The sequence below is a fragment of the Zosterops lateralis genome (genome assembly GCF_965231275.1).
Source record: "Zosterops lateralis genome assembly, chromosome: 2".
In the NCBI taxonomy this organism is placed as follows: Eukaryota; Metazoa; Chordata; class Aves; order Passeriformes; family Zosteropidae; genus Zosterops; species Zosterops lateralis.
Genome location: NC_139763.1, coordinates 18,897,590 through 18,915,529, shown reverse-complemented (window position 1 = coordinate 18,915,529; position 17,940 = coordinate 18,897,590). Strand labels below are relative to the sequence as shown.

At 36.8% G+C, this 17,940-nt stretch overlaps 1 protein-coding gene across 5 annotated transcripts in view; it reads left to right on the top strand.

Annotated features, from left to right (window-relative positions):
* The window catches only part of OFD1 (OFD1 centriole and centriolar satellite protein), a gene marked incomplete at its 3' end in the record, with an annotated part of 32,094 nt that overhangs the window by 11,450 nt on the left and 2,704 nt on the right, over window positions 1–17,940 (top strand). For 4 of the 5 annotated variants that reach the window (XM_083885241.1, XM_083885240.1, XM_083885244.1 and 1 more), the window contains 12 exons: window positions 1,152–1,225; window positions 1,878–1,969; window positions 2,101–2,290; window positions 2,928–3,058; window positions 3,432–3,543; window positions 4,956–5,561; window positions 7,365–7,497; window positions 10,328–10,428; window positions 13,819–13,938; window positions 15,001–15,152; window positions 15,750–15,920; window positions 16,534–16,604. In XM_083885241.1, the coding sequence (XP_083741367.1) occupies window positions 1,152–1,225; window positions 1,878–1,969; window positions 2,101–2,290; window positions 2,928–3,058; window positions 3,432–3,543; window positions 4,956–5,561; window positions 7,365–7,497; window positions 10,328–10,428; window positions 13,819–13,938; window positions 15,001–15,152; window positions 15,750–15,920; window positions 16,534–16,604 (1,953 nt within the window). Of the gene's footprint in view, window positions 1–1,151; window positions 1,226–1,877; window positions 1,970–2,100; window positions 2,291–2,927; window positions 3,059–3,431; window positions 3,544–4,955; window positions 5,562–7,364; window positions 7,498–10,327; window positions 10,429–13,818; window positions 13,939–15,000; window positions 15,153–15,749; window positions 15,921–16,533; window positions 16,605–17,621; window positions 17,808–17,940 lie in introns of those variants that run through there. The other variant, XM_083885242.1, reaches the window with a different exon arrangement.

Below are 17,940 nucleotides of genomic sequence, written 5' to 3'. Positions count from 1 at the left end.
GGACCATTTGCAGAAATGCAGGAGGATGGATTTGGCTATATCTGAAACCATTTATAATTGTGTCCCAGTCATGTAGAATGCTGAGTTTTCTTAGCTCCTGTAAATTCCAGTTCGGTGGAATGGCACTGTTGGGTAATTGGTGGGCTATGAATAGTGGTGTACCTGGGCAGTGCTCAGTGTCTGGCTGGTGGCTGGTGGTGTGCAGAGAACCCTTGGGGCCAGTTCTGGCGCCCTTATTGTCCAACTCCTTCATTTGGATATGGGCACAGGGTATCCTCGGCCTTGAACATGAGGCTTAATTAAGAGGAATCATTTCCACAATGAATGCCAGAGTTTCAGTTCAGGGAGATTTTGACAAGGTTAGGAATCATGCCAGTGCAAATCTTAGGAATTTTAACAAGGAAAACTGCAAAGCTCAGTGCTCGGGGCAGAATAGCCCTATGAGTTTGTGTAAATGGGGAGAAGGAGTTGACTAGGGAGCTGCATTTCTGAAGAGGAGGTGGATGAGTTACAGTGAATGCCAGCTTGATTATGAGCCAGCAGCATGCCCTGACAAATAAGGCAAAAGAGTATGATGGGTAAGATTAGAAGCAGCATGGCCAGCAGACTGAGGGAACTTATTGTCCCTTGAAAGCTACTAGGGAAGGTTATGCTGGGAATGCCATGTCCAGGTTTGGGCTCTCCAGTTCAAAACAGTCATGAAGAAACTGGAAAGGGCTTTGTAAAGTCAGGTTAGTCCATTTGAGTTGGACTCTCAAATGTGACCTCTGAGTTCATATAGTAGGGGCTGGAAGTTGTGGCTTGGGAGATTTAGCTTGGACATAAGGAAAAAAATATCCTGGGAGAGTAGTGCAGCATTGGTACAGACCATCCTGAGAGATGGTTGAATATATGTCCTTTGAGGCTTTCAAGACTTGGCTTGGAAGAGCCACATCTGCCTTGCTGTACAGATGGCAGTAGTCTGGATTTTTGAGGAGGTGACTGAATGAGATGATTGGCAGGGCCCTTTCCAACCACTTTGGTGGGTCTGTGATACTTATTTTTGTCAATAAATAATTGTGTGATTATAGTTTAGTTTGGGAAAGAATAGAATTAACACAAATGCCTGTACATGCATGCACTTGGGAATACATGATTCTTTTTGTTTCTAGATATCAGCTTGAATTAAAAGAAGAATACATAGCCAGAACAAATAAAGTTACTGAAGATGAGAAAAAAAATAAAGGTAACCATCTGTCTGAGATTGATAAAGTACCTGTTTATCTCTAGAGCTTTTACTGTCATATTCCAAACCACTACTGTTACTGGACAGTCCTGGTGTTCAGTGGTACGAGGGATAGAAGAGCCCATCAGAACAGGTGACAGTTCAGCAACTTGTTGCTGTTCAGAATGCAGTGGGAATCATAAACTGCTGCTTTGCACAGAGGCTGCAAAGCATTCCTGGTTTCTCAGTGTCTCATTTCCTTCGGAAGTCCTACTAGCTCATTCAGGCTTTAACTGAACTCTGGTACTGTACCCTGGCACAGTTGCCAGTTTCTGCATTTATTGTGCACAAGATGTTTAATTGGAGCTTGCAGAAGAGAGCTGGAACAGATAACAGGGTTAGACTTTTAAGTTAGAGGCGTGTAAAAAATGATGTATCATAGGCATATGACTTTAATTTACTTAATTCTAAATGTGTATATGCATATGTATACATTTGTATATACAGCATGATTTACTTAATTTTGAAGGTATTTGCATGACATTCAGTCATTTTTATGTCTTCAATTGAATTGAATTTTGGGCTTAGCAGCTTAAAACTGTTTTCTGCTGATACAGTTTTTTACTGTAATACTCTACTAATTTTAATTCATCATTTGTAATCCTCCCTGCAGAGAAAGCTATGCTTTTGCAAGAAGAAGCCGTTGCTGTTAATTCAAAAAAGGAGGAACTCAAGCAAGCTGTATCACGCAGCAAAGAGCTTGAGGTAATTGTAAATATGAATTTAAAGAAGCCTGTATTCTAACTGGTGCAATTGAGGTATGTTACAAATAAAATAAAAATAATTGTTAAGTAGTACAGCGGTTCATAAGCTTCTAAACTGTTTTTTATCTGCAGCTGGATTTGGAGTCAGTGAAGGCCCAGGTTCTGTTGGTAAATAAACAGAATCAGTTGTTGACAGAAAAACTGAAAGAGGTATCAGACTATCCTTTGCTAAAGGAGGAAAAATTGGAGCTCCAAGTGCAGAATAAACTACTTAGGCAACAGTTGGATGAGACTCGGAGTGAGAACCAACATCTTCGAGACAGTCAGTGTGAATGATTTAGTTGTTTTCTTGTTTATGTTTCTCTGCAAGTATTTGTTCAGGAGTAAATTTTCATTAAAATGCTTTCTGTGTATTATGCTTGCTAGTAGTTTGTATGAAGCCCAAGCTAGTGTTTGCATATAATTGAGCAGTCATTGGCATAAGTTTATTTTCTTTTATATGTCTGTATGGGAGAAATCCTGAATTGTGGATATCTCTTTCACCCTTTGAAAAAAGCAGTGCAATATTTCTAACCATAGCATTAGTATGCTTAATAATTTTAAAAGAACATTGCATTATTATTTAAGTGCTTGCCTAACTCCAGTAATAAATAAAAAGTATTTTTAATGTGCATTTCAGATTACAGGAGAGTAAAGATATGTGTGCAGTTATGTAAGATAAGGATATGTATTTTTCTTCCAGTGTAGGACAGTCTGGGTCTAGTTCTTAAAGGACTACACCAGTGAAGATTTTGGTCCTTTGTAAAAGGAAGAAGAGAAGTGTCCCTGAGTACTTTACTCAAACTGAGCCTTGTTATGTTCCTAAAATCAAATCATCTTTGTGTTCACGGGTTATTGTGTAGAAAAGTGCACAGTTGTTATTCTTTGTCTGAGTGTCCGGTGTTTTCCTTTTGGGGTAGAGCTGTCCCAGCCCTCGGCAGAGTACCTGGCCTGCCAAGTGGAGCTGAGGAGAGTGGAGCATTCTAAGAAGCTGGTGCTGGATGAATTTGAAACTCATAAGCAGATGTTAGAAAAACAGCTACAAAGTGAGGTAAATTATTATTTCTAAATTATTTTAATCTTCTCTTCTTCCTGTCATTTTCACAATTACCCATCTGCCTGTGCAGGCCATTTGGCATGCAGTTACAAAAATTGTTTGTACTGTGCTTATTTTCATGTAAACAACTCTAAAGGAAACAAAACATCAGCACATCAAAAAACTACCAAAAAAAAATAAAACCAACCCAACATAGCCAGGTAAGTCTTACTGAGTCACCAAATTGTCAGTGCTGACTTTCAGTAGGATAGTATGTGTATATGGTCTGATTGGACCTGAAAAACATGTAGAAACCAGGTATTCAGCCAGTTGAGATTATTCTTGTCTGAATTATGCTGGGTTTTGTTTTTCTCTTGATTTCCTATAGATTGAACGTTGTGCCCAGTTAAAGGCCCAACTGTTAGACTCTGAAGCTACTGTCAGGAAGTTAAATGTGCAGGTCGAAGAACTGAAACTGCAAGTGAAACAAACACAGGCAGGTTTGTATCTTATGCCAGAGCAGTTCTTTATGAAGGATAAGTATAAGAAGTTCCAGAAGTTTAAAAAAACTGAAGTTGTGTAGAATTAACACATCACCAGGGCCTAGATTTAAGTTTGAAATCAAAATGTATTTAAAGCCCAGCTTAAAATGCAGACTCATTACAACCTCCTTTCAGAAAACAAACATACAGTAGGAAGGGAAAATACTCTTCCCTGAGCATTTGCATATTTTTATTGTCTGTTTCTCCTTGGTATAAGGACATTAATGTTTTCTGACAACATAAATGGCATTTTCCAGCAGGCAACTTGTGTTTTCATGCATTTTGATTCTTGAATGTTCATAATAAAAATAATCAATTTGAAATTGGATTTTGTACCTCAAAAAATTATATCTGACTCTTAAACAGATCTGGTCAAGTCCAATAACTTTTGTCTAATTTATGCTTACCTTATCTCATATAGGCATTAGAAATAGGGGCACTTACATTAAAGCAATTTAATCTGCTGAAGAAATGTACTTCTAAAGATGCCTGTCAAATTGCTAATATCAAGTATTATAAATAAAGGGTTTGGTATGTATATTTAATGTAAAAATATGGAATTCAATTCTGCAATGATTATACATTACAGTTAGCATGTATATGCAACTATGGTACACATTGGTTCCATTTGGAATTGGAAATTTGTTAGTATCAAAATAGCAAATAAATACTTTAATTAAATGACTGAAAGTACTGTAGGAACTTTTATTTTACATCAGAGTTAATGAACTCATTGAAGAACCATTTATGTAGAATAAAAACAAGACTGTAAATTTGCTGGGAAAGATACATCCTTATTGATTGGTCTTTTGGGCTTGTTGAAGCATGCAAGTACAAGGAAGCAGACAACCCCAAAACATTTAATTTAACTGACAGTTTTAGAGTGCTTTTAATGTAAAAAACAAACAAACACACAAAATGTTTTCTATGCACTGTGTTGTTTTTCTCCAAAATTATTTTTTTATTTAATTAAAGAAAAACTGTTAAGACTTGTGGCATGCCCTGTGTTCCTTAGACTTTAACAACATTATTAGATGTAATGTGTCCAAAATGGTAATGTTTTCATGTTTATTTATTTACTTAAACTTTATTTTAAAAATGGTGTTGTAGAGTACATACTTAAAGGTAGTTTTATGTGAAAAAATTATATATTTAAAAAATAGCACTGATAATTTGTAGCTTTGGAGCTGCATTAAAAATACATTTAAATCAAAATTTCAATTAAACCCTTAAATTCAGAAAATGTAACCAATTCCATGGTAGAATAATTTTGATCAAATTGGCATTGAAATGCCATGGTTTACTATTTTTGCTTTGCTGTAGATCTCTCTCTCTTTAGTGTCTCTCACTTTCTCTTGCTGCCAATTTAGCCCTGGAGAACGAGGTGTATCGGAACCCGAAGCCGTCGCTCGTTGACCGCTCCGTGCTCAACTTCCTCGGTGACGGGGTGGTGCCTCCCGACGTTTACGTGGACGGCGCCTTCCCCAGGAACCTGTTGCTGCCCAGTGTGGGGACAGCCAGCACTGGGCCAGGGCCTGCCTGTCACCTGCAGCCACGCAGTGCCTCCCCAGACTCTGACCTGGAGTGCATCGCGCAGGCCCGGGCCAGGGTGAAGGAACTGGAAAAAGAGGCTGAGTACTTGGAAGAAGCCTACAGGAGTTACCAACACAGGGTCAGGCAGAGTGCAGCTACAAGCAGAACACCAAGGAAGATGCAGCCTCCTTTAATTCTGCAGTGTCCTCTTAGTAGATACCCTTTGACTACCCAGCAGGAACTGCTAGAAGATAATCCCAGCTCCCCACATTCCCCTCTGAGCAGTCCAAGAGGTCAGGAACACATCAAAAGAACTGAGCATGTGGATATCTTCCAAACTCCCTTTACGCCACCACACAGAGGAGCGTCTTCTTCAAGGCGCCTTTCTTCTACTCCCATTTCCAAACCAAAGAGAGACCTCAGTAACCAGAAAATTCTAGATGGTAAGTCACAATTGTTAATGGGCTGCAGTAATGGGTTTTACTTACTGTTCCTCTTGTGCTCTGGGAATGGAAAGATTTAGCACTGGTAGTTGTTCACTCGTTATTTACTAAGATGCAGGAAAAATCAGGAGATATGGTTTTGCAGGAGACAGGAATATACCAGCTGCTTGGAGTATTGCATCTTCCTGGAAACAAATACTGGAGAAGTATGTTGAGGGAAGTTAAATATGCCCTAGGGGAGCTTTCAAGAGAAGACTACACCATGTAAATGGCTACAGGTGTAACTTCATGATATACAGTTTTATTCAAAACTATTCAAAGTATAACTAGTTTGCAACATTAATTGTAGTTTCTTAACTCTCCTACGTTTCTAACTTTTCATTTAACTGTTAAAGTGTGTGGCCTGAAGATATCTTTGGCTTCTCTTAAGCTGAGCTTTCCAGTCTGAAAGGTTCAGATTTCCTTTGGTTTGTTCTTTTTGCTGTGACATCTTTATAAAATACTCCTGAGCAATTGTAAGGATGAAGGATTTAGGGTTTGAAAAATTTTAATTTGCTATTAATATCATAGTTTCTAATAACTGTTTAGTTTGTTTTTTTTTTTTAAATGACAGTACTCAGAAAAGCAAGCAAAATAGAAAAAAAACCTAAAAAATCTGTTGTTTCAAATATGCAGTACATCTGTTTCTTGAGTGATGCAATTTTTTTTCATCCTGGCTTGAAGTGGATTTAATAGGATGAAAAAAAGAGACAGTAACAAAAAACAAGGCTAATGATCAGCTTCTCCATGAAGGAAGGTTAAATACAAGGGCAGCTTAGTTTGGAAGAAAGATGGCTGAGGTGTGCTGTGGGAAATCTGGGAAACAATGAGCAATGTGAAAAAGGTAAAAAGGGGCCAGTTGATTACTGCTTCACAGGCCCCAGAATCCTGTGACATTGAAAAGAATTAAAATTAAATGCTTTTTCATACCATGAGTAAGTTGTGTAATTTATTCTCCTCTGGGAACAAGTATAGATTCAAAACTTCTCTGTCAGGAGGATCCAAAAAGTATTGATTGGAGAAAGGCTGGGGTGGGTGTTGCCGGAAGTAAGATAGGAGTATTCTCCTTTTTCAGTTTTAGTTTAGTTTTCTTTTGTAGTGGACACTGTTAGAAACAGGTTACAAACTGATTGATCGTGGCTGTCCCTGTGTTTCTGCATGAAGAGCATCATACTCTGTTACTAAAAACATCTTTGAGACTTGAACTTCCAAAGCAATCTTTCATGTTATAAGTTCTCTCTGTCAGCTTCTGTATAAAGTACCCACAGACTATTTGTTTAGCACTGCACACAGACAAAATCTTTCATAATACTAGGGTTTTGTTGAAAAATTAGGAAATGTTAAAACTTTAGTTGTGTGCATAACCTGAACAATCCTTCCTGTCTGTGTACTTTTCAGAAGCTAGTTACAGGATGGCAGATATTTTTTTTTCCATTGGATCTGTTCTTTGCTTAATGCACAAAACTGAATGGTTCTGGAGAGGGGTAAGAATTGAATAACAAAGGGGTGCATTATCTGACTCAGGAGTTACAGAAATGGAGTGATGTGGAAAACACAGTTGGCAAATCCAGCAGCTGTTTTATAGCATAGTCTGCAAGTGGGAGGATTATGCAGTTTCTTCCTTTAAATTAGCTCATGCATTTGACTGTTTTCCTTCCTAAGTCCATGCACATTGAACCAATAATGCAGGTGTTATCAACCAGCCTTATCTGAGAAATAATAGGACAAATAACTAATACAAATTGTGGGATTTTTATTCTGCAGACATCAAGAGCTCATCCCTTACCTCTTCACAGCGGAGTGTTGACCAGGTTCTTTCTCCTATTTCAAAGCCATATTTGCATTCATCTTCTGAGTCTGTTCCTTCCTCACCATCCAGTCATGGCCAGAAAATCAGGTAACATTGTTTACAAAGCAACATTTTTAACCTGCTTTTTAAAGAAACATTCATCTAATTGCTCGTGGTGGTAGCTGTTTTTACAAATCAAGCAAGCCATTGATTTTATAAGTGAAAACTTTTCTAAAGGTGAATAAGGATTTCCATTTTAAATATCAAGTGGAACCTAGTTATAAAAACATCCAAACACCTTGGTTTGCTCTGATCAAAGCCACATCTCTTTATTGTGTCTCTATTTTTCACATCTGTGTCCTGACTGATGAGCTTTTGCTAATTGAAGCATTTGAATTTCTGCTTCCTGTTTGAGAATTTAAATCAAGGCAATTGTACAGTCTCACTTCATTCATTAACAACCTGTAATGCTAAATGTATTACTTATTTTCTCTCTCTGAAGAGGTTGTTCACATGCCTGTTTTCAAAGTAGGATTTTCCAGTCTTCTGTGCATGTGGGAATGGGATCTATGTCATATGCCTCTTCTCTTTTCTTTTTTTTTTTTTTTTTTTTTAAGAGCTTTTTAAGGTAATTTAATAACTTGACAAAATCAGGCTGCATTAAAATGACTTCTCTTTCCTCTCTGTATCTCCTGTGTCTGGAGTTCTTCTGTTCTTAATGGCCAGTGTTGACTCCACTCTTCAAAACTAAGAATCCTGAATATGTGTCTTCAGGATTAAATCTGTTAAATCTCTAGAATTTAACTTTTAATAATTTTTTTTCCTAAGAAGAGACAACTGAATTGCCCTTAACCTGCTGGCCATCATTCCTGATTTGATGGCTGAAGAAAGATAGCCTGGATTGGGGCAGCTCTAGCAGACATTTGTAGGCCTTTCCTAATTTGTTGCTATCAAGGCCTCATTTAATGCAGACATCATACATTTAATGCAGAAAGGGTCTCTTACCTGGTTAGAATTCTGGGAGAGCCCTTATGTTTTTTGTCTTCAAAATGAGCTGTTGGGATATTTAAGGACTGTGAGGTCAGTTTCCTTTAAGTTTTCCCTTGAGGCTGTGTCTCCTTGCCCTACCCATTCACATTTTCTCTGGTATGTCTCAGATTTCTTGTACTTCTCTGACAGACTATAAAAAGTGAAGCTTGAATGTTAAACCTGCATGTTAAGGTGATAGGGGAAAATGCTCTAATCCTGTGAGGGACTGTACTTCTTTGAGGGATTTTGTAGACTCCATCCTGCTCAAAGAGTGACCAGTATGAGCAAGTTGTGTTGCAGAGGACAGACCTGGGTCTGGGAAGGCAGCTATAGTTTGTTGTTGCTTTCTTGGGTTTTTTATGACAAAGCAAGGGTATAAGGTCCCAATAATTGTCTTGGACTTGCTGCTTTCCCAAGACTTTCTTAAAAGAAAAACATTCTTTTGTTGCGTATTTTCTAACTCCATGTGCCTTGGACTGTTTTCTGTTACATGAAATATTTGAGAAATGCATGTGTGGGCTTTTCCAGTTATTTACTCTCATTATTAGGCAAATGCCACATCACTGATGTGTATTGTGGGATTAGTTTATGACCTGTAGATTTTAAGTCAATGGGAACTTCTTTAAAAAGGAAAGAAAAGCAAATATGATGCTGTAAGATCCGTGACAAACCATTAGAAGTCAGGCCTCAGTCAGTGGGGAAGAACAATTGCTTCTGTGACTACAGGAGCTCCTTGTTTATTTATGTTCCAAGAGATAAGTGGTATGAAGGAAGCCAGTAAACACAGACAGAAGACTAGAGTGATAAGGCAGACTATTACCTAATTTTTTGTTTATTTGTTTGTTTAGGCCTGAAGAAGCCAATTGAGTGTTGTTACTGAGGCAGTGGTTTCTCTGTCTTTCTAGCAGTGCTCCAGGACACAGTACTGAAGAAAGTGACATGTGTCCTTGAACTTTGCACCCTTAACAGTTATTTAGCACTTGACCATTTCTGTGAAGGAAAGACTCAAAATATGAAATAGATTTCCAAAAACTTGAAATTTCATTTACTGTGTCGTACTTAATTTACAGGGTGTTTTTCCCCACTGACATCACTGAACTATCCTTCTGGCAATGCAGATTTATTTGTCTGTGCCCAGATTCACTTTTTGTTTATGAACAAATCTCTTTGTTAGGGGTATGGTTTGTATTGTTTGTTCTCACTTTTGCCCCATAGAAGATCTCTATTCCTTAGAAATTGTAAGCACAAACAGGCTGTGATGAAGAGCACCAGCTGGTGTGAAGTAAGCTCCTTTATGAAGTGCTGATGCTGAATTTCATTAGTGACCTGCACTCCTTTTGCTATTCTGGTTCTGGTCAGAGTTTAGTAGCTGGGTCACGTGGGAGACATTGTTCTTTCACATTATCTTTCTGGTGAGATAAACGGGGATTTAGAATGAGGGCACTAACCCCATTTTGATAGAACCCAGATTTTCACCCCTGCATCTCTGTTTGGCCAGACATCTAATCCTAATACACTTCAAACACATCTGTTAAGATGACATCAAAATGGGAATTAAACTGTAACACAAAGCTTAAAAAGGCAAATTTCTTAATTTCAGTTGACTGTCACAGTTAATTGTATTTCTCCCTTTTAATGGTTTTTTTCTACTCCTTTTATTTTGATCTAATGTAATAATTTTATGTGACATAAAGATCTTGGGGAAAGACTGAAGGGGAATGGAGTGGACTTTTGGTAAAAGTTAGAGAACTGGATTTAAATACTGTAAATTTGAGTCAGAAGGTTCTGTGGATTTTAGGTTTGGTTTAGTCTGTTGCTTAGTTTGTGAGTGAATTTCAGATGGCTATTTGCTTAAAAGTTCAGCATTTATATTTATTAGCTTATTTATATTCTTTCTTATTTTTTTCAGATTTCAGAGTCAGCAAACAGGTAAACAAGATTTCAGTGATACCCAGAAACCAGAGAAGCTGAGGTATGAGGATCTTGAAGAACACATTTATACTCTTGAAGGTAAGTTTTAGTGGATTTCAGAGAGTTTGTTTAACACCTTAGGGCTTAACAGTTATAGGACAATTGTCTTCATAGTTTAAAGATTGTAGTTGGAGAGAAAAAATTCTGAATGATTTTGGAATTAGGGAAAACAAATATCTCAGATGTTGAGGGATTGATTTTCTTCATTTTTTCATCTTTTAGATTAGTGTATGTAGTAATAAACAGACATTAAATTGAGCTGGTTCTGAAATTTGTAACAAAAATTTGTTCAAAAGTCTTGCATAACCTTGTTCTGATTAATTCTGTAGGTCTGACGGTTGCTTTTCAATGTTTTAAAATGGTGTAGAATTTTCCTTTAAACAAAAAAGTATACTAGTATGTGAACTAAATTGAAGCTTTATTATATTTGCTACATAAATTAGAACCAGGTTATTAGTCTAAAGATAAGTTTCTGTAGCTGTTGCATGCACTCCTGGTTTTCCCTTCAGTAAGTTAAATAGTATTTTAAATAGTAGTATGAATTAGAAGTTGCTGTAAGGTGTGTGTAAGTGTGGGAAGAACTCTTACAATTATGCTGTCATTAATCAGCATCTCTGAGTAGTTTTGGAATGTATGGTTCAGTTACTGAAACCTGAATTTTGTCCTAGCTTTTTTTTTCTCTGAGGTCAGCATTTTATTTATTTGCATTTCTGCTCTCTGCTGGTTGCATGCTGTAAAATGTTTCCTTCTCTCTGTATGCTGCAGGGTTAGTTTTCAAAAATCTTTGACGTAACTAAGGTAGTGTAGAAAGAGGAGGGTAATCAAACTTCATGTCCTTTATAGCCATTTGTATATGGAGTGAGAAATAGGAGCACAGTTACTGGCCTTACTTCGTTTTTCAGCATTTGAGTGACATTCTGATGTTGAAACTGAGCAGCCTTATCTCCCACAAAACTGTGGGTTTAAAGTGAATTTGCCAATGAGAAGAATGTGAACAGCCAGCTAATCTTTCCTATTTTCAGCTTTCATGAGGTCTGTAAAGTCTTGAGGCTTGGCAGACATGGCTTTGTCTGGTGTAACTAAACTCATAGTTGGTGAAGAGATTGTGATTGTTGTCTAGGAGATGTATTTTCTTTGAAACCAGTGATTCTGTCTGGTGTGAGTTTTTCCTGGGTCCCAGACTGGCTTATTCTTTTGGCTGTGGTTAGATCATATGGAAGATGGAGTGGAGCTCTTGCTCACTCTCCTGAGCCTGTGAGAGTATGGCTTTCAGTATTTTAAAAGCAATCAACCAAAAAAAGATGTTTGTTTAAATAGCAGATGTGCTGATAGTGTTTAGTGATAACTAGCAGAAGATAACGCCTCATCTGTGCATTTCTCTGTGAAGCTTTACTCATTACTCAGTTGGTTTTATTTCTCATTTATTTCATTTTTATAAGCTTTAAATGCATTATTTGAATGTGAACCAAGCCTGTAGCCACTATTGGCTTCTACTCATCTTACATTTTAATTAGACTTATATTTATTTGTTTAATTTTGTATGGCAGACTCTTGGGAATACATTACATATTTCACTTTTATTTTATTACATATGACAACAGACTGGCATTTTCTTGGCAATTAGGGCTGAGTAGATGCTGTGCCCAACTGAGGTACTAATGAATCATTTGGTGATGTGTAGTGGTCAATAATTTTAAGAGTTCACATATGCTGATGATTTCTCAATCAACAGTACTTTAGTTGGGTGAGCCTGCATCAAAAGACAATCTCAGTATGTAGGAGAAAATCAGATTGGCTGGAACAGGGAGGAGGTAGCTCAGGAGAAATTGCAAGGAAGAGTAAGAAAGTAAAATCTAAGAAGTAAATACAGAAAAAGATATAGTGAAGGATGAAGTTGGTAACAGTAAAAAAAACAATGACTTAAAGGAGATACCAGAAAATATGGAAGTCTTTTAGTCCTACTGTGAGTGAGTTCCAGAAAGAAAAGATTAGCAGCTTATCTTGGCAGCAACAGTTTTTAGCTGATGTGCTTGGCTTAAGGGAATAATGCACCTCTTGCTGTCTACCCTTAAAAAGGGAGTGTGTAGTGTACAGTGTTACCTTTTTTTCCCTTTGCAGAGTATTTAACTTTGTTTTTTATTATTAATGGTTTTTGGTTTAGATTTCTTTGTTTGTTTATGTTGTGCACAGTTGATTTGAAGTTAGCAGTAATATTTAACCAGGACAAATTTATGAAAGGAATTTTTATGATTTAAATACACCTGATGCTTATTGGTGCCTCAAATGGAAATAATGTTGTTGTTGATACCTTTATAATTTAGAGAGAGAACAACAAAACAGAATAGATTTTCTTTTGAGTGTGATAGCCCATTACTTTGGTCTTACAAAGCACCCCATATATAGAATTTATTTTCCTAGGTGAAGCTGGTGGGAATTCTTCTTGCTTTTGTAAGAAACTGAAAACATTCTTCTAACTTAGTTAGAATGACAGCTTGACAGAAATTTTCTTATGCTTTCATCTATAGTTCCTTTAAAAGAGTTTTAATTTAAAGAAACTCCAACCATTTAGAGAGAGAGAGGCTGATCAGTTTGGTCGACTTGGTTTTTTTCATGCAAAGTATTTCAGTTTTATTATGATGTGAAAAAGAAAAGTGCTTGATACCTTGGTAGTGTATGAAGGATGAAAAATTGATATTTTCTAAAGCTAAAGTGATATATAGGATATCTGCTATGTTACACAAGATGCTTGGGAGAATAGTCCTGTATGTTTCAGGTTGGCTGTTGAGGTAATGGCCACATCTTGTTTTATCTCTTTTTTTCTATCTCCCATCAAATGAGATAATAGCAGTCTGCATACTTTGCAAATAAGTAATTTAAAAGCAGTTGAATATCATAGCAATGATCAAAAAGGAAGGACAATAATTGTGTTTGTCTGAATTCAGAGCCAACCTTGCACAGGGAGAAGATAGTATAATGTAAAATATCTGAGTTAGCAGCATCCATCCTGTGCAGTGAAGAAGACAAGGACTCCATTAAAGAGTGTGTGACCACATAGTTAAAGATTATTTTTATATGCATAAAAACTATGAGCTGAACTTGGACATACAATTTTTCTCTGACTTGTATCGTGATTATGTAAAGAAATGAAAACATCTTGGGTTTCTGTTGTATATTTCTTCAGTTTCGGCTTTATAAACAGATGTGTTCCAATAGCTAATTTCAAAACTAACAATTCTGTAATTAAGGAAGCAAGTACAGCCTATGATAATTCTTAATTCTCAGGGAGATGATCAAGTTGAAGGGAAAATGCTCAATTAGTGCTGATATTTTTGTGTTCTAATTTAGCCATTCCCACACTCTGTGTCCATTGCTGTGCTCCACTTTTGCAATTACAAAATAATGAAGCCATTGTTCCAATTTTTTCTCCAGATCAGGGGGACATTCCAGAGGAGTGTGAAAGTGATGTCTTGCATCCATCTGGGCACATTGTTGATGGAAACTGTGTCACAGCCCCTGTGCCAGCAACAGCCTCTTCACTGCAGGACTTCAGTGAGTTCTCAGCTCAGACACAAAAGAAAGTACACTTTTAAATGTCAAATGTGTAACAGAGAAAGATAAATATTTAAGAGTCCGTAGGTATGGAGGCTGGTGTGGTTGAAAAATTTTCCAGAAAGTGCTATTTCTGTAATAAAGAGAAGGGAGTGTTTTCCTTTGCTTTTTTGTATGAGGGTGACTTTTTTCATCCTGCTTTTAGTTAAATTTGCTTTTAAATAAGCATTCTTGCCACCCATCCTACCCCCTGTCCAGCCTCTTGTGAGATGATTATTTTTTCTTTAGGATCATTATTAAATATAATTCTGCTCTTAATAGGAATGAGACATTAAATGTCTTGAAGTATTTTATGTACTGCTTGTCTGAATTTTTAAAAATTTCTTCTTGACTCTGTTGGTGAATTGTATTATCACAATGCAGTTTTAATTCTTTGGCTAGATGAGAACAGTATCTCATTATATACAGTCAGCTTATGCTGCTTTTCTAATTGTTCTAGATGGAAACATTATGGTTCTTTGTATTTAGAGAGGAGCTTTCTAGCTTCTCATGATTCCCAGTCCTTAGTTTGCCCATCTCATTGCTATCTAATGTTGTTCTTTGTAAACAGCTTTTTAAATACACTGGTCACATCAGCAATGTGTCCTGCAATCATTTTCCAAAGGGTTTTAAATACTTTGCTTTATAAATATAAAGAATTGTATCCAACCACATTGCAGAGGGGGAAAGAATATAGTAACATGGATTTGAGGATAATAAAGGTTTAATGAGAATGCCCATGAAAGGAGTGAGAAGTGCACAGATCTGTCAAATCTCTGGCCTGTGCTTTGGCTCTACTCCTTAACTCTTGGTGAGTCCTTTATCAGACTGAAAAATGTTTAGAGGTGGGAAAACACATTACCCCATACCAAAGAATAAGTTCAGTGTGTTTACAAACATATATCCAGGTGTTTTTCATTTACTGTTAATGATACACAGGAACCTGGTACTTATTTGGATGCTGTTGTAGTGATTACTGAACTACATAAATCAAATTACAAATGTTGAAATAATTTTTCACAGCGGTGCTGGATCAAAGGCAGATTGAAGAACAGAACAAAGAAGTTGAGAAAAACTTAGAAGAAAGGAAAGCAAGAGAAGAAAGGAGAGAGAAAGAACAACAGGAAGCTTTGGAAAGTGAGCAAAAAGAAGTGGAAAAGATTAACAAAGAGAAGGTAATGTAATTAATTTCTGACAGTAATGCAGCTTTATAGTGCCTTGCATTTTAGGACTGTTAGATGTGTTACTTGGTTAAAAGTAGATTTTTATTCCATGAAGTCAAAGTAATAAAGGCTGTTATTTTATGTACTTTTGTGATTAACCAGAGTCTCACTAAGTGTCTCCTTATGCCAAGTGACTTTTTCACTGGAAACAGATGCCTTTTCTTCCCTGCTTCATGTAACTGGAAGCTACAGTTTTACGGCCACTGTCACCATGCTGTTAGAACAAACTGAACATTTGCTGTCTCTGTGGTGCGGCCACTGCAGGTGGGACACCACCAGAACACGTTGATGTCCATCTGTTCATTAGCCTCTGTCAGGGTGCCCAGGGTACTCTGGGAAGCAGAGGGTATAAGGAGACCTTGAGTTTGCTTAAATCCCTTTGAGCTTAAACACTTTGTGTTTAGTGCTCTGGATTTTTAGGTCCTGTTTAATGTCACTTGTACTGGTGTGTTTTACTGAGTTTAACATGAAATTCTGCAGGTATTGCAGGTAGTAAGGTATAAATGTATCTTTCTAACCAGTATTTATTTTTATTTTTGTGTCTTAAAGTATATCCAAGACTCAATGAAAACAGATGAAGAAATAGAAGATAAAGAGGGAGTAAAATCTGAGCATAGTAACACTGCTGCTGAAAATAATGTAAAGGATCCTCCTTCCAATCCATTAGAAAAATACATGAGAATAATTCAGCAGAGCAGAGAGCAGGAACTGGCAAACAAGGTGATTATTCTCAAAACACAGTCCCAAAAAGATTATTGACCAAATTTGTGTCTTGCTAGGCATGCTTAGAATGCATTTTTTTCTTCATTTTTATCAACTTTATGAAACAACCTGCAGATTAGAGTGTTTGGATTTGTATTGGAAAAGTGTGATCCAAAAGAAAAAACAACAAAAACTTTGTTCTGTAAGGGTTGCTGGTGTCCTCTGGGTGGGGGGTTTGTTTGTTTTTTAAGGTGCTAGGACAGTATTTAAATGTCCTCAATTTTTAGTTTAAACTGCATTTAAATACAGCTTGAACCTACATAGGTCAGGTTGTGTTCCTCTAACACAACAGAATTTATTCTGGCAAAATAGAAAATTGGACTTTTAAAGAAGAGCTATGGGTGGACATTACTTCAGTGAAGGAATGTAGGATGCATTTGTTCAGACATGATCCCAATCTAAGTTTCCAAAGTGTTACTATTCTAGATCCAGTGTAGCATTTGTAGAAATAGGGTTAGTCCTTTGGAAAATTTTTATTTTCCATTTAAGCCTTTAAAATACAGATACTATTATTAGGTCACTTAGACTTTAGAACTGCTTAGAGAAAGTGTATTTTCCTCTTGGTTACCAGGATTCAAAAAAAGAAGAAATAAGAGAAGTGTCACCTTCAGAAGGACTTCTATCTACTGAAAATGATGACAGGTAAGGCTCATGTATTAATCACTTCTAGTACTCCATATTAACAAATAATTAATAATTCTAAATTAATATATAGTTTTAGTATTTAATAATCGTTTTAGTATTAATTATGTTGAGACATCTGCCTCCTTAGAAACCAAAATAAATCAAAAGCAGTTGTGTCAGAAAAATTGAGGATTTTTCCAATTCTTGTATATGCACGTTAAGCACTGTATGAAACTCACATCTGAGAGCTCAGGTCACTCAGTTTCAGTAGTTGTGGCACTCACAACTTTTTATCTGCAATGGAACAGCATCCAGCTTCCTTCACAGACAGCTGGGAGTTTGAGGGATTGTTCTTGGGTGTTGACACCCTGGGTGAAGGTTTGTCTGTGCTGCACCTTGCCCATAGGCTGTTCCTAGCTTTGATTTTTCAGTAGCATTGTGGACTTTTAAGACACTTTCAGAGATTCACAGATTCATTTTCACATTCAGAGATTTTGTCTGCCTGAACTGAGTTACAACAACCCAGGCATGTCCTCTGATTCTCTCTAGGCATTGATAAATACAGATATGAGTTTTAGTTGCTTGCAAGAGAAAACCCAAACAATCCTCCTCCAAATCTTTCAGTTTATTCAAATATGTAGAATTGAAAATAAGCAAAAAATATGAAGCAGTTAGAAAAAAAATCAAACCATAAAGGCTCACCTTAACCACAATAATGATTCACTATTATCTGTGTTACTAAACATAACAGAATGTACCCTGCTGCTCCTGAATTGGAACCAGTTCTAATGTTTTCACTGGCTGAGCACTACAGAAGATAGTTCTGCTTTTTGAGATATAGGTGATGGCTTTCAGCTAATGAAGGCCCAAATCCTCCTCCTTTAGGGCTGGTTTTATTGCCAGCAGTTCACTAAAACAGCAAGAGAATTGCAGCAAAGGAGTCCCTTAATTCCTGTTTTAAAATGAGTACTAAGATTTAAGATAAACTACATTGGACTCATACCACTTTCTTTTTCTCCCTCCCGTAATCAACAGTATTGCAGACATTTCTCATGGAGACGTGGATGAAAGCTTCTGGTGAACAATAGCTACTGATTTTTAAATTATTATTATTATTATGAGAAAGATATTTTAAAAGTAGTTTTGTGCCTGTAAGAAATGTTTGGCACCAACACTGCAGGCTGTGTAATTATAAATTAATAAAGCTGATTTTAATCTGTTTCATCACTCCAGTCATTGACTTCAAACAGGGAGTCCTGATGTGTTACTAATCCAGGAGGAAGCCCTTGGGTGGGGTGAGATAAAGAACAAAGTAGGGAACAGAAACTGATCAGTGTTGGGGTAGATTTGTGTT